Source organism: Sphaeramia orbicularis, chromosome 6 (assembly GCF_902148855.1).
Source record: "Sphaeramia orbicularis chromosome 6, fSphaOr1.1, whole genome shotgun sequence".
In the NCBI taxonomy this organism is placed as follows: Eukaryota; Metazoa; Chordata; class Actinopteri; order Kurtiformes; family Apogonidae; genus Sphaeramia; species Sphaeramia orbicularis.
Genome location: NC_043962.1, coordinates 32,027,776 through 32,045,355, shown reverse-complemented (window position 1 = coordinate 32,045,355; position 17,580 = coordinate 32,027,776). Strand labels below are relative to the sequence as shown.

Here is a 17,580-nt window from a genome sequence, read left to right as displayed (position 1 = left end):
ATTAAATCAAATGAGTCAGTGACATTTTATGATATTGACAGTTGCAACATTTGATTCAAGTGTAATGTAAATTCTATGTGCAACATTCACAAGCCTGCGTTGTAATTATGTAAATTTTGCTTTGAGTATGTTTTCATAAAGAGCTTTGTTTGCTTTTAGTTAACACAATTTTTAAGCAAGTGCCTGTCTTTGTTGCCTACATAAACGATAACTCACAAAATTTGAATGTCTCCTGTGACTGTCGATTTCTGAAATGATTTTTTAAGTCCTTGTCTGCAGCTTGAGCAGTGTCCAACAGGAAAGTTTAGAAACGTAGTGGCTAACAGCAAAAATAGCAGGCCGTCAGTAAAACACAGATTCCAACACAAATTTCATGTAAGCAGACTAGCACAAGAATATCTTCCATATTGGTCCTTTAGTAAAGAAAATATATAATTAAAAGAAATATTTATATGTGTAAGATTAACAAGTAGTTTGTACTGTTTGAAATACATAATTTACTTTCAATAATTGGATGTAATATGCACAAAAACAGCCTCAAAGGGGACTGAAGTGAAACCTGAAGTATTAAAACCTCCGAATCCCATTTCTAACAAATGAAAAATTCCCCCTTACAGCAAATACACACAGAGCTGAGGATCACACCATTTAGCTCCAGAGGAATGGTACTTATTCTTGTGGCTGTCATAATACGTTTTTTGGTGACTGTTACAAACATCACTTCCTCCTGAGTCTGACTGAAGCCAGTCGAGTGGTTTCCTCCAGTTTTAGGCTCACCTCAGTGAAAAATCGATCTGGGCTCGGTGGGAGTTCAAGTGGGGGGTCAGAGCCTCCGACAGGCTGACAGGAGGCTCAGAGCCACCAAGGAGGAGGTGACCTTTACACACATATAGACACACAGCACACACCCTTACAATTATAACTCTTCACTTACTCTCAATAGTGTAGGAAAAAAAAAACACTCTGACGTCAAGGAACATGTTTTGGCCAGAGAGGCGTCAACCACCAATTATTACAAAACATCACACAAAAGTGTAACAGGATGAAATGATGACATTTTGTATCCAAAAGGTCAACTTCACTGTGCTGTTGTCAAGTTCTGCAAAAAGAACTCTGTCCATTCTGTATCATTCTCCTGTAGGTATACTAATAATAATAATAATAATAAATCTATGGTTTGTTTTTCACTTGATATACATATTTTGAACTTTTCACCAAAAATACACTTAAAACCATTTCTTCCTTCAATGTCTCGCCCACATATATGAATCTGAGCAGACAAACACTGTTTATGAACTGCAGCTTGTATTGTTTTAAATTAAGTCAAGTCATATCCTTCTAAGACCCAGCAATGCACTTTTGTCCTCTGTAGGCGACAAGAATTCTACGGCTTTACTTAAAAAAAAAAAAAAAAAAAAATAGAATAATAAGTGAATCTGAACTAACTGTTGCATTAGGTTTCCAATCAAGACAATTATCTAATATATAAAAGCCAAAACTTTTACTTTCCTGGGTCTTTGGATTTTTAGGATATTGCACAGTTTTTCTGATAACAAATCCAATGTTCAGTTCACAGACTGTAAAGTAAATTGGCATAGTTACTAGGGCTGCACAGTTTGGCTAAAAAAGTCCTTTTCTGGGCATGATTTTCATTTGCCAATGTAATAAACACATGGTATCATGAGTCTGCTTGCATTACTGAATCCAAAGTATTCCCATAAAACACTGATCTTTTAACTTGTTTGTTCATTCTGTCTTTAATCATAGAACCATGCACTGCACTTTTATTAAAGGTGTAGATATTAAGTGGGTTAAATATACAGAATAGGTTGTCTATTTCACATATGCACATTTCCTTTTATTTATTGAAATGTCTGCCTTTGTTATTAGGTTATTGCACAGGTTAACATTACCATTTAGATATGATTTCATTAATTGTGCAGTTCTAGTGGCTACATTACCCATTGGTGTTTGGAATAATGTCTTAAAGCCTGAAGCTGAGCATTTGACACTTACCATGTTGGCAATTTAGAGCCATCAGGGCCCATATTTAGAAAAAATATAGAGCTGGGAACCAAGAGGGCTGATGGGTGAGCTAGTGCAAATCTGACTTATTGACACAGTAAATGAAAAACTTCATTAAACTATTGTGTAATAGTTACTTTGATGATCTTGTCAGTGTAATTCATTCAACGTAAGTACAGCCAAGCTCTTCATCAGGAAAAAATACATTCTATTTTAGAAGAAAAATGTTTCTGAAAGTCCATCTTGGTAGGTCAGAAAGCTCTCAAACATGCTTGTCAATAAAAGCCCAAAATGACAACCTTCTAGTGGTGGTAAAATCTTATCAATGGAGTAAAAATGTTAAAAGGACCACTGCTACGCCAGTGCAAGTAGAAAGACACCACAAGATAATTACTTGATATTTCCATAGATAAGTTCAATGTAAGCCTATGAGACACAGGCAATTTTTGAGCCACCATTTATTTTGGCCTCAAAATTCAAGATGCATCTGCATTGACTTCACTTTTAAAGGAACAATTTGATTCTACTACTGTCAAGTGTATGTACATCCTAAATCTTCTTTCTACTCTGTGATGCATTGTTTTTCACAAACTATGAAACACATCAGTGATCTACACGTTCCTTCAATATCAAAAAGTACATAGAGATGGACAGCGCTAATTTGGTCTTTTTATTCGATTTATCCGCAGCAAAGTATTCAGACCCCCTTAAATTTTTCACTGTTATATTGCAGCCATTTGCTAAAATCAGTTAAGTTAATATTTTTCCTCACACCATTTTGACAGAAAAAAATAGAATTGTAGACATTTTTGCAGATTTATTAAAAAAGAAAAACTGAAATATCACATGGTCACAACTTTTCAGACCCTTTGCTCAGTATTGAGTAGAAGCACCCTGTTGAGCTCTGCCTGGGCCATTCAGCAACAGTCACGGAGTTGTTCCGAGGCCACTTGATATTTTAGCTGTGTTTTTAGGGTCATTGTCTTGTTGGAAGGTGAACCTTAGGCCCAGTCTGGTCCAGAGAAGTCTGGAAAAGGTTTTTATCCAGGATATCTCTGTACTTGGCCGCATTCATCTTCTCTTCAATTGCAAACAGTGGTCCTGTCTCTACAGCTGAAAAACACCCCCACAGCATGATGCTGCCCCCGCCATGCTTCACTGTTGGGATTGTATTGGGCAAGTGATGTGCAGTGCCTGGTTTTCTCCACACATACCGCTTAGAATTAAGGCCAAAAAGTTTAATCTTGGTCTCATCAGACCAGAGATTTTTGTCTCATAGTTTGGGAGTCCTTCATGTGTTTCTTGACCAAATCTGTGCAATAAGGTTGGGAATCTTAGTTGTAAGGCCCATACAATAAGCATCTCCGATCTGATATATTAATGATACGTGATGCGATTCACATCAAATCATGATACAGAGTGATTAAGCACATTCTGATTCAACACATCCATTCTGGAGCTTGATTATTTATTTAGCAAATAAAACCATGACTTTTCACAAACTGGCTTTTGTGCAATTTCAGAATATGTTCCACACATACAGCTACATGAAAAAGTAAGTTTGTCCCCTTTAAATCTTTGTTTTCTTTACCATATAAATATCTGGGATTCAGATTCTTTTTGTAACAGTACTAAGATATGGAGCACATACACCAAAAGAGATGAAACTAAAGAAATTCCTTTTAAAATATGATGGTTAATTCACTATATTTGGGAGGAAAAGTTGGGACACTCTTCTGTTCATTGTTCTTTCCAGTGCCTAAAATGAAGAATGAATGCACCTGGTCAGATGCAAACCAGTTGAAGATTGTTAGAGAGGCTTTTTCAGGATACTATCTTTGAAATAATGAAGACAAGGATGTCCCAACTTTTTCCTCATAAATAAATTATTAGAATTTACCAACGCATTTTAAAAAGCATTTCTTTAGTTTCATTTTTGTAGGTATATGTTCTCCACGTTTTAGCAGAATTAAAACAAAGATACAAATCCCAGATACCTAGATATGGTGAAGAAAACTAAGATGTAAAAGGGGGGCATCCTGCCTTTTTCCACATGACTGTATATCCACACACTCAAACACACACATTTTTCTGACATGTTTCCAAAGTCATTTCTCTGCATGTTTCTCATGTTCAACTTCTTGCTCCCTCACAGAATCAGTAGTATTCATTCGTGGCACACATGCCACAGTGCAGCCATGGGGCTCATACTGCATTGTGCAGTGTACACATGTGCAAATCCATGCCACATGTTAACGTGGGTCTTTAGAAAAGAAAAAAATTTCTTCTTTTCTGAAGTACATCTTTACCTCTCTCACATATGCTCTTCTCCCCTGATTGCTCAGTTTGGGCAGACGGCCAGTTCTAGGAAGGGTTCAGATTGTCCCAAACATCTTCCATTTAAGGATTATGGAGGCCACTGTGCTCTGAGGATCCTTAAGTGCAGCAGAAATTCTTTTCTAACCTTGGCCAGAACTGTGCCTTACCACAGTTCTGTCTCTGAGCTCTGGGACAGTTCCTTGGACTGTGCTGTGAGCTGTAAGGTCTGAAATAGACAGGTGTGGGCCTTTCCTAATCAAGTCCAATCAGTTTAATTAAGCACAGCTGGACTCCAGTGAAGGCGTAGACCCATCTGAAGGATGATCCGAAGACATGGACAGCACCTGAGTTAAATATACCAGTGTCACAGCAGAGGGTCTGAATACTTATGGCCGTGTGATATTTCAGTTTTTTCTTTTTTAATAAATCTGCAAAAATGTCTACAATTCAATTGTTTTCAGTCAAAATGGGGTGGTGTGTACATTAATAAGGAAAAAAAATTCACTTCAATAATTTTAACAAATGGCTGCAGTATAACAAAGAGTGAAAAATGTAAGAGGTTTAAATACGTTCCATACACACTGTAGGTGTTTGGACAGTGACTGGAAGCATGTGGATCATTTTATTCCACAGTGAAGTGGATGCTAATGCTGCTTGTTGAACCCATTTGCATGTAGCAGGATCTTTTTTCCTACAATGAAACATCAACACTGTGTTCCTCTGATGACCATTTCAGCTCAGATACAAAAACAATCCATCCTGTTGAAAACAGTAATCATGCTGCCATGGAAAAATAATCTGTGCTGTTTAATGAGCTGTTGGCTGCCCCATTAGTCCATCTTCATGCACTCACCATTATTAAATAATGAGTATTTTACCATCTGTTGATGACTCACACAAGCAAAAGGTTTATTGGTGGTACAATATGTCAGCTTGTCAGATGGTTTGAATTCTGGTTATCAGAATACAAAGTAGCTTTTTCTTCTCTTGTTACATTGCCTTCATGTAGCTTGGATAAGAACTGTACTGATGACAAGGAATAAAACATATAGAGCATAAAGCCCTATTCACATGGGAGGTGTATCACCTATTGAGCTCTGGTGATTGGGAAGTTAACCACCCACATCTGTGTTTCATGAGGTGTATTCCCACAGGATAAGCAAAGTCTGTTCTTTACTCTAATTCACTGACATTATTCCTCAGTTCTCATATCAAAGGCAGGTTCACCACCTACAAATAACTGTTGAAAGACAGAAAAAAACCCTTAACTGTAGCTGTCATGCAATTCACCCATCTCATCATCTTTTGAGATGCCACTTTTCTGAAGGATTTGAGTTTGCACTTTCACTGCATCTGTTTTTAGCCTTTCCATCTGTTTTGTGGCGTGTGATTTGTTACCCCACCCCCGAAGGGGAGGCAAGGGATACCGGTACCTCCGCCAAGGACAGCAGAGGTTTTGTTTTCATCAGGGTTGGTTTGTTTATTTGTTTGTTTGTTTGTTTGTTTGTCTGTTAGCAAGATAACTCAAAAAATTATGAACGGATTTTGGTGAAATTTTCAGTAAATGTTGATACTGGCACAAGGAAATGATTACATTTTGGTGGTGATCGGAGGCGGTTGTCAGAGGTCTGTGCTCTGTGTGCTTTTCTACTTTTTGGTTTGGTTTGTTTGTTAACACTCTAGCAGCAAAATGATTGGTTGAATTCATACCAAATTGACTTTATAGATTGCCAGTGACCCAGAATGGACTTCGTTACATTTTGGGGACCAGTAGGTCAAAGTTAAATTTTTTTTATGAATTTTTAAAATCTTCCCATTTATTTATAATGGGTGAAATATGTGTGAGGGATGGGGTTTGTTTTGCCTTGCACCACTTGTTTTTAATGTTAAGCAAAAAATGACTGAAATGAACCATATGAACTACGAACTAGTTTTCTTCAGTCATGCTCACCCTCCATGTGATGGTCTCAATCACATTTCTGTTACTTCCTGTTAAATGTTGCAGTACGTCACCTCCCACTTTATCCACTTACTGTTTTCTTATTTTTATTCATCCCATTTGAGAGCACTCTCAACATCACTTCCTGCTGATTTGTTCTGCCATGTTCTGCTATTTTTTCTTTTAGCACATTTAATTCATCTGCGTCACCCTCTTGTTGAAAGTCTTCAGATTAAACTGATTTTTTTTGTTACACGTCGTTACTCTCTCAGCTCCTCTGTGGCGTTTCCTCTCCGTCTGCCACTGGATCACGCTCCATGGGTCTATCGCTCTCATGGGTCGATGATGCTAATTCTCAGTACAAAGCTGTTTAGTCAGGTGTTATTTTATGGATATTTGACATTGGTGGCAGGATGATCTTTCAGGGTTAGCACAGAGAATCTCCTCTTTTGGGGCATTCATGCATCTTTATAACAAGGTTGTCCATCCATTGGTCAGTCCTCATGTTTTAAATCCATTTTCTCAGCAATTGGAGAGTGGATTGACCTGAAACCTGCTTGGTAGATTGTTCTAATTGAGATGATGCTGATTGCGAGGATAGAGGACACATTGTTGAACTTGTGTTTCTTGTATTGATATATTTTACAACTTTTAATGCTTTGCAGTGCAGACTGATGAGTTTTTATTTCCAGCATCAACACAATATGCACATGAGCAAGGAACAGAATCCAGAAGAGTTCCTGAAATGTAATCAATATGGAATATTGTTTTATTTATTTTCCCCCTCATATTCTAGTTTTCTGCACTTTGCTGGATGGAGTTGAAAGCCTCACAGATCATTTCAAACATTATTGTTATCATAAATTGCAAATTTTAATTAATATTTATGTGGTTGTTTTCCATCAGGTGAAAATAAAGCTTTAATTGGTTTTACTGGTTGGTGCCATTTGTGAGCTGAGTAATATTATGTTCAAAATAATCTCTTACAGCACTTTTTTCAGTAGGCACAGGGCACTCAGTTCAGTATTTGTTTATTTGTATGTTATCATTTTTATGTTTAATTAATTTATCAAAAATCATATTGTCATCACCAGGGCTAGATTCAGACTTGGTGAGGCCCTAAGCTGTATAAAGCTCTGATGCCCCCACCCCTTTTAAATTACACCACCTGGCCTCAGACAGCTTTAAAATATATATGCCTATGAAACATTTAAGCTATTTTGTCTTTTAATTTTTATTAATAATATTCAATTGTAAAGATCGTGTTGTAAAAGCGCAAAAAATATATTAGAGAATATTAGATTAGAGAACTTAAAACATTTTCTTCTCAATCATTGATTATGTCACCAGAAGATAGGCTACACAACATACTGCTTTCTCTGCACATGATGCTAAGCGCAGATCATTTTTCTTGAGACGCAGTTGCTCTCAGCTCATTTTTTTATTCTCTTTAGCTGTGAAAAGGATTTTTCTACTGAACAATTTGTTGCCATCAGACATAGATATAGTTGTATTATTGCTTCCATATTAGGGAAAACTAAATGAATCTTGTCTTGAAAGATGGTTTCATACAGATCTTTCTGTTTAATTTGTTCTTATCTAGGATAATTCTGCTTGACATAATTGTGGAAGTGCCTCAGTTCACCCATGAGGTTAAACACAATTATATGCACTATAATTCCATGAATTATATATAGGCTACTTACACAAGGAACACTGATGCCAAATATTACAAATCACCTATAATTCAGCTATCTAGTCACCACAATTATAGATTATTTATTTACAAAATTTTAATTTTAAGACAACACATTGAGTTTAAAAAAAATCTGGATTTTTTTTAAGGTCCTGCAGATCATGAGGCCCTAAACTGTAGTTTATTTAACTTGTACCTAAATCTGGCACTGGTCATCACAATCCTGAACAGATTTTCCTTATTTCTTGCAGTCCTTGTACTTAATGATGTCAAAATTGTAGAGATTCAATTCTGTTATTGTTCATGAGGTTTATATTAGAAATACTGCATTATAAATTATACTTGAAAATTGAAATTTTCTAAATTTTTTGTCAAAAGTAAAAAAAATTGCTTGTAACATTAATTTCCATCTTTAATAGCTGGGACATACTACTACACAATGATGTGTGAACATAGAGACTTTTTTTTAAACGTACAGCAGTTAGAATGAAAATGGTTTATTATAAAGGGGTGTGAAAAAATAACCAGCAAATATGCAGATAATTTGATTGAATATGATTTAGTGATTTCTAACATAAGAATTTGCAGCGTTAATGCAACAATAATATATGACACCATTTCACTTGTTTTCCTGGGGTCTTTTTTTGATGCATATGTTTTTTATCCTTTCGCACCAAGTGTTTTTCATTCTTGCCTTTTTCTTGTCTTTGTCAGGGCTTCCTAAAGAGCGAACGTGTTTCCAGGATGGTTCAGAGCGGCGGCTGTTCGGCCAACGACTTCCGTGAAGTCTTCAAGAAGAACATCGAGCGTCGTGTCCGCAGCCTCCCGGAGATTGACGGCCTGAGCAAGGAGACAGTGCTGAGCTCCTGGATCGCCAAGTACGACGCCATCTACAGGGGCGACGAAGACATGAGGCGTCAGCCCCAGCGAGCGCACCTGAGTGCAGTGTCAGAGCTGATCCTCAGCAAAGAGCAGCTGTACGAGATGTTCCAGCAGATCCTCGGCATCCGCAAGTTCGAACACCAGCTGCTGTACAATGCCTGCCAGGTGAGTCACTATGCAGAATATAAACACAATGGATGTTCTGTTATTTAATTCAACACTTTTTTTTTAGTGTTATTGGGCAGAAGGTCAATAATTGTCTTTCAGAATATGATAATTGGAATGATTTGGGGGCATTTGAAACTTGTGCATCTGCAGCTTCCCTGTGTACCTTTAATTTTTTAAAAGTAGTCCAGAAACATGCCCTGGGATAGAAACAGTGACATGTAAAACTACTCTATTTAGTTTACCCAAAAATCCATCAGGAGTATTTGCTCATTATTATAAAATTATCATGACTTGATCAGGAGCAGTTTGTAGGTATTACTGGTCACACAAGCAGCTGCATGACTAATATGTATTCAACATGAGGCAAACTTGATGTTTCAGGTATTTTTTTTAACATTTATTTAAATAAAATACTTCAAATCTGAAGTTGACAATGCATCCTTGTTAATATTTCACGTTAAATAAATCGTGCAAATCATTCTCTTCCACACAACAAAACCAATCAGAGAAACTCAAAAGTGCACTGTCGTAAAATTTAAATCATTTGGTTTTCAATAGCTGAACACTACTTTAGCATACTTTGTTAGATAGATATAAATATCACTACAAATATTGAATATTATCATTTTTAGAATAAATTCTTTGTTTTTAACATGTTAAGTCAAATCATTCAACAAAACAATATTTAGTTAACAATGAACAAAAATATATGAATTTACAGCACATCAGTGGTGATATCGCTTGAAAAACATTTATTCTGCCTTTCTCGTTCACATTTCTAATAATCGCGGATCTTTCAACAAGACGTGCAGTGACCTCCAAATCAAATAGGGGTAGCACGGGCACCCGAGGAGTCCAGTCAGGTTCCAGAGGTGGCCACCGCTAGTTAGCAATATTTTCCTCTGCATGACCCACCCTACTCTGCCTCTGATTGGCTCATCAGTCCTCATGCCTAAAGTTAACCAATCTAATCAGTGAAGGCAGCGAGTACTAGCCAATTAGAGGCAGAGTAGGGCAGGTCATATCTTCACCATCCTAGGGGAAAAAATGAGCAATTTGGCTCAGATACTACTGAATGTTGCACATTAGGGGGATTTAGAAGTAGGTATATGCAATGCTGACTGAAAAATAAGTAGGAATACACCATACCGGCGTGTACCCTGGACTGCACCAGTGATATTCAGGTTTTTGGCAAATCATAGGCATTTTCATACAGGTAGGGGGTTAAATATCTGTTTGACAGCTGTAATTACCCATCGCTGATCAGATTCTGCCATTCTGCTCTATATCTCAATGCAGAATTTTGGTAAAATAGCTTCATTTCCATAGTGGCATGACATGGCGTTAAGTTTGTTCTATATTTAGAGTTTTTTTATTTAGACTGAGCACGCGATTTGGCCGGGGGGGGGGGGGGGGGGGGGGGGGGTGCATGCACGTGCGTTTCAGGCAGGAGGCGGGCGGGCTCAACCGGTTTCTGTCTGACTTACGTTACTAAGGGGGTATGGGTTGGTCTGTTTTGTTCCTCCTGCGTAAGTGAAAGTGAAACTCGACGCTCATTTAGCTTTTCCCTACCTCCTGAAGCTTTGCAAACTTTCATTTGAGGGGGCAAGATGTGGCTCTGTGCCACAGTAAAACCATACCAGCAGAAACGCTGCGTCGTTACCAGTGACTCACTCCATGTACAGGGGCGTGGTCTGCTTCGGCAAACTGATTAAGAATGACTGGGATTGGTGGATCGCTGCATGCAGTGTGTGTCAGATTCCCTTGAAATTAGATGAGAACACGTTGAGTTCATTTGCCTCTAACATCACAGGATGTGACTATTGCGCACACATACATCGCGATGACGATGCTCAAATGATATATCGTGCAGCTCTAATTTAAGTAATACATACCACGACAACACAGATCATAGAACAATGTAACATGGCAAAACGAACGTAACAGGTGCAGTATATCTATCTATAACTTGTTGATATATAAACTTACAATTCAAACATGGTCTACTGTAATGTATGTCATCCAACAGAGTACTTCTAAAGGTCGTAAGACTCCAGTGGTTCACTATAAATGTTGGAAAGTAAATCCACTAGCCTTGCCACAGTAATGGTAACAACCCATGATGCCGTGTAGTGGAGTCTTGACACAGTTAATGATATGAGCTGCTGGGTTGAAGATGACCATCCCATCAAATTAGCTTAAAAAAATGAAAGTTTAAATATTAACATTGAAAACCTGATGTCTATCAGCTGAGTGAGTATTCATTCAGATGGAGACGTAATATCTATATCATAATACTGGAAGGTCTCAGAGCGTGTGTGTGTGTGTGTGTGTGTGTGTGTGTGTGTGTGTGTGTGTGTGTCTGTGTATGTGTGTGTGTGTGTATCTGCACAGTTCTAAGAAATTTAGACACTTTTAACTGGTCAATTTGGTATCTACAGTCGAGGAATAGTCCCATCTCCACATTAAATATCTCTGCAAGTTGATAGTAGGGCTGTGCAATTAATCGAAATTCAATTACGATTTCGATTATTACATGCAACGATTACAAAAATTATGTAATCGAGAAAAACGATTATTAATTTTGAGTTTTAATTCATGCGTAAGCAAGCTACCATGAGCTGCTCCGCCCCGCCCCCCTCTAAGCTACAGTTTCCAGCTAGCCGGCAGGTCCACCCCAAGAGGAAAGTTGTACCTAGCGGTCTGGAAAAGTAGCAGGAGAATCGCAGCAAAAGTGCTTGGTAAACAAAAAAGGCAAGTCAGATTCAATTGTATGGAATCACTTTGGGTTTGATGAAGAGCAAAAACCCATTACATGCAAAAAGTGTTTCGTAGTTGTGTCCGCACCGACCGGTAACACAGCAAACCTTTTTAACCATCTAAAGTTTAACCACCGCGACCTTTATCATAATCTTATGAAAAACTAAAACACATAAAAAAAAACTCCGTCTACAACTTCGTCCACAATGCAGTCTTCAGTCTCCGAATCTCTTTACGCTGCAACTCCCGTATTAACCTAACTGAAACCTCACGGCACGCCACTGAATTTACTATGTTTCATACTACATTGAACATACTTGAATTTATAATTTGCACTTTACGTGAGTTTTTTTTTTATTGCTCCAGTTCTATGGCAAGTCTAGAGCAGTTTAATTCCAGTGCACTATTTGTTTACTAAAGGAAACATACTTGAATTTACAGTATACTTATTTGCATTCAAAGATTTTTTTGTTTCGTACAAAAGTGAACATACTTTGTTTTAATGGTTAAAAGCTTTATTTATATTTAAAGAGTATATCTTACATTGTTTTGCAAGAAAAAAATAAACAACTTTAAGGTTAACAAATAATCGTTTTTAATAATCGTGATTTCAATTATTGCTAAAATAATCGTGATTTTTTTTTTTCTATAATCGAGCAGCCCTAGTTGATAGGACCAATATTTTGGGAGATATTAGTAATTTTGGAATGCAGCAACCTTATAATCATGTTTCTATGCCCATGGTGGTTGACGGGAAGTGCAGTACCATGAGAAATGAAGTTAAAAACAGGAACAACGCATTTACTAACTTCAGTCCTTAGATATCTGTATTAATATGACCCGTGGTTCCCCACAGGTCATATTAATACCATATTAATTTAAACTACATGCTGTTGACATTTTCTTCCTTTTTATTAATTAGAAAATCATTGATTACTGTAGTGTTTTCTTGATTATATACCTCGGTCAGTAATAGACAATCACTCCTTATCTTGGTGCAGTTTTTCATTTTCCTGCAGACTTATGTGTTGACGTTTCCACTACTCTCCTGTCGGTTCTCCAACAGCCAGTAGCCATGTAGTGTAGTATTTTTCTCAGCTGTTTACACAGAGGATGTAATGTCAGCAGCAGCAGTAATATAGATGCAGATGTATTTCTGCAGGGCTCCTCTTCATACTTCTAGTAATAAAAGGGCTGCAAGATATTGGAAAACACTGACTCTGCATTTTTTCTGCCGTATATGTTGAAATATGTAAAAAAAAAAAAAAAAAAAAAAAAAAAAAAAAACAGGAATTATCAGCAGACGTTGAACAGCTCTATTTGGGAATAATGTTAGTATAAAATAGAGGTTGTGATGATTTTGTGATGTGTGAATTATCCTGTCTTGATCTCGACACAAAAACAGGTAAGTACAGTAGCGACTCTGCAAAGTTTTTAAAAGAAGTCAGTTCTAGTCAAATTCAGTGGTTGACTGCTTGGACTAAGTATCCCTTTTAGGTCAATGTCATCCTTTCTATAGCTTTTCCTTTCGTGATCTGATCAGCTTTTCTGTATTTTTTTGTTCATTTTCACGTTTACATTGAGTTCATTTAAAGCTCACCTTTACTGTTCTCATAGTGAAACGAATTCTCAGCATTTAACCCATCCGTGGTTTGTAGTTGATACACCTTACATGTCATTTAATGCCACTGCAAAGGGAGGACTGCAAATGTGCAAAAGGCAGTGATGATGCTGAAACAGTATGTTTTTGAGAGCAAATTAAAACCATAAAATCAGACTTGCAGTCTCTATGTGACATGTTTTCTCTGCAGTCTGCCTAAAAAGCCATAAAAACGCTGCTTCTGTTGAATCCACACAGCACATCTAATGTTCATACGGAGGCATCATGTCAAATGATGACATTAATTATAAGTTATTTTAAACAATAATTCATATGGGTGCTTCTAGCGCTCAGCACAGGTTCTAAGTATGTTTTTTCTTTCTTTTATTAACAAAAGCAGCAAGCCTGTCTAAATTCTCCTATAAAACCAGGGGAAGTGTCTTGAAGGCTGTCAAGAACTGTTGACCTCTGACCTGCTGGTGTTTATAATACATAGCCATTCAACTCCACCTCTATGTTGAGCCTTCAAGTCTGATGGATTCACATTTTGTTCAGTCAGTCACTTGACCTGTGGGGACTTTAGGCATCTTCAGTCTGCTGAATCCTAAAGGTCAGATTTTAAGGTCACAGAAGATGAATCAGCATTTGGCTGAAATAGAATAAAAACATCTGGTCCTTTTGGACACTGATTCAGGTCATGTCATGTTACACATGTCTGCATTGGGAATATATGTTTTAATATACTATTCCAGTATTGAAAAAGATAATCCAGTCTCTGTTCAGTACACTAAAAAACATCTTATAAATATGATTCTTCTATAAATTACTGTTTTTATTGCTTCAGGTTAGAGCCTGACTGATATGGGATTTTTGGGGCTGATGTCGATACCGATATTGGGGGCAAAAAAAGCTGATATCCAATATATCGGCCGATATTCTTTGTATTGTCTGTTAACCGATATATTGGCTGATATATGAAATAAGAACATTGATCTACACAGGATACAATAGACTTACATTAGATAATGGTGAACATGTGAATTAACAGTTGTGTCTTTGTTTATCTTACAAAGATAATTGACACAACTTTAAAACGCTCTATGATAGTCTTATATTAGACTAGTATGTGACCCGTGGGGAACCACGGGTTGTAGATGAGGTACTTTTTATACTGGGGAGAGCAGACTTTTGGGAGAAGATGTGAGTCTATATTTAATAAGTAGTAACATACTAACATACATGTTTGGTAAATCATTCTTTAAAATGTAAATGACAATTAATATACAGTATTAATACCCAGGCGCACCCGCAGAGTGAAAGCGCAGAACTGGGATGGGGTGTGAATAGTTTGTAAGATTGTGTATGTGTGTGGGGGGGTAACAGTTTGTGATTGTCGGAGCTGGGGGGATAGCGGTCTGTGATTGTTGGAGCTAGGAGGGGGATAGCAGTACAGACAGACACAGGAGCAGAACGACAGAATCTCCCAGCAGCATAAAAGTTAATACATCAGTTACATATTAACCGATGTTAATAAATTGGTGATACGCTATAATCCTACCTGATGTGAAGTACAGCCTGACTGATTAATCAGTCAGGCTGTACTTCAGGTCTTACTAAACTTTTGTCAGTTTTTGCACCCAGAACTTCCACTGTGTTTTCCTTGGTATATAATTTTTGAGAATAAACTTTAAAGGGGCTTATTCTACTCTTTTTCTGCTGCATTGAACTGTTCTTTTAAATTGGGATGAATATATGTAGCAATAAAAATATGCTGAGCTCTTTAGTTAGATCTGAAGAACCTCAGTCAATTGAGAGTTGGAGTGTGCGTCTGTATAAATAATATAAGAAAATAATAAGTAAAATAAATGAATGAAATGAATGAAAATGAAATGATTGGATTTAGTATAACTGACAAGTAGACGCAATAAAATAGGGTGGAATTTTACTTTAAGTCCACAGTAGGCGGAAAAGTATTTAAAAATGATCAGATAAAGTTAGAAAATCAGTTCTTTTTTGGTGATTTTGAATTGTAGTCTTGCCAACGTCTGAAACTCACCCACAGATACAAAAGCACCTCAGTTGTTGATTTCTTTTTCTGTAAGCGACTGTGAACATAAATAGCTTCCACTTACAGATTACTTCACAGCCCATTAAGAACTCATTCTTGCCTGTATAACAACAGAATGTGTCTGTTGCCAAGACTGTTTCTTTTATTGTCCTGTTTCATTAGAGGCCACACATGGAAAAGGAAGGTTGAAGAATTATACAATAGGAGAGACAAGAAAAGAAATGATTAAAAAAGATGAAAAACTTGTTATAAAGTGTCATCTGTGTCATCAGGATGTTATTCGTGTTTAATATGAACATCTGTACTTTTTCACTGAGACATTTCACTGATCTGTGTTCGTTTTCTTTTACTCCCACCCATTCTTTTGTAAAGTCGCTCTTACCAACAGGACAAATGTCAAGATGTGTCTGAGAGTTAAGGGGAAAAAGAGCAAGGCTTACAATCAGGGATTTCAGTAACTTTACTTCTTTAATTATGGTATTGTGTGAAAATACAATTGAAACATGCATAGTACATAAAAGAAGTCAAAATTCTGACTTTTTATGTATACTTATTTTTTATTTGGATCTGTGTGTTCTTCACACTTTAACTCTTTTCATTTAGTTAAAGCATTTTATTATTTTATTCCACAATATACCCAATATTTGTGGCCTTCGCTGTAAAGTGTGTACGTACAATTAAAGGTAATATCAGTGTTTTTCAACCTTGGGGTCTGGACCCACGTGGGGTCACCTGGAATTAAAATGGGCTCGCCTGAAATTTCTAGTAATAGATAAAAAATAAATAAATAAACTTACTAATAAAAAAAAATTATGGTGAGTTGACAGGAACAATCACAATACATAGAAGACATGACAAACTGAAGCTGAAACTGAAGCACTGTGGTACTGTTTATCTTTCAAATGTTCATTGTGGTCAGTTTCAGATGCTGCAGCTCTTTCATAATTCATAGTTTGAGTTCTTGTTTGTTCAGTATTAATTGTCAGCCTTGTAAATCCCAGCTGGACTGACTGTACATATCCTGACCAAGGAAAATAAAATTCTCACTTTGTGCAGTAATCTACACCTGGCTTTTCTGCCTTCGTCCATAATAATATACATTATATAGACTAAATGTCGTCTAAAATTAACGATTATTTGCAACATAGTACAGCAAACTATTACATGATCAAAAACAAATTAATTTTAGCAAAAAAAAAAAAGGCTCTGTTTTGAATGTCTTGGGTCGCCAGAAAATTGTGATGCTAAAATGGGGTCAGGAGCCAAAAAAGGTTGGGAACCACTGGGTAATAACTTCCACAGTGCTCATTTGCAAACTTGAGCTGTACTTTATAGCACTGGCCTTGCATTAGTCACGTCCTCTTTGGGGAATAGTCTTTTATGTCTTGTTGATACGGCGCTGTCTTCATAGTGGATGAAGATATTTCTGGACCAGTAACTTCCATCATCTTTACCATTTCAAATATGGTTTTCTTGAGATGCTTTTGAACCTGTCACATCAAACTCCATTCATCTCAGTCAGTCAGTTCCCATCTCCCTCCTGAAGTATGCAATGTCTTTGTAGTTCTTTGGAGGTTATACTTGTGCACTATTGTCTCTGCAGGTGAATGTGCGGCTGTCTAAGGTTTGGGAATTTTAGTGTCTTGTTATATTTCTTTAGGTTTTCCCCCAAATGACTCCTAGCAAGAAAAGTTAAAGTGTTCACATTGGGTATTCGGATCCGTGCTGTAACTGGATACAATCACACCTTTCCAGGAGATGTTACGTTCACAAGCACATACCATGGCCCATGCCCGAGAATGAGTGAGTGTTACAGGGCTGAAACAGTAGGTGGTGGTGTGGAAGGAATTCTGTAGCTATCCAACAAACGTAGAAGTGGCAAACCCTTACATCATCAACTGAACGATTGTTCTGTTCACAGGCAATACTTTTTTATTTGTTAGCCTCTTTGAGGCAAAGAGAAGAAGAGCGACCTTCATTGTCCCTGATTTATCACTGAGTGATTCAGTCAATATGGCGATTTTCGTGCCGTGCGGATCCGAGGCTTTTTCAGGAGACAACAGGAGCACTATCTATGGTCTCGTGGTGACTTGGTCAATTCCATTGTCGGAGTGGTGATAAGG

General features: G+C 37.2%; 1 protein-coding gene and 1 long non-coding RNA gene across 2 annotated transcripts in view; one reads left to right on the top strand and one right to left on the bottom strand.

Annotated features, from left to right (window-relative positions):
* cadps2 (Ca++-dependent secretion activator 2) overlaps positions 1 to 17,580 on the top strand; it is a 308,305-nt gene that overhangs the window by 105,522 nt on the left and 185,203 nt on the right. The window contains exon 3 of the mRNA XM_030137611.1: positions 8,694 to 9,026. Within this exon, the coding sequence (XP_029993471.1) occupies positions 8,694 to 9,026 (333 nt within the window). The remainder of the gene's footprint in view (positions 1 to 8,693; positions 9,027 to 17,580) is intronic.
* LOC115421652 (uncharacterized) lies at positions 1,149 to 17,446 on the bottom strand. The gene is made up of 3 exons (XR_003935707.1): positions 17,386 to 17,446; positions 5,597 to 5,607; positions 1,149 to 1,170 (listed from the first exon to the last, which is right to left on the bottom strand). It is a non-coding gene; the product is annotated as an uncharacterized LOC115421652 (long non-coding RNA).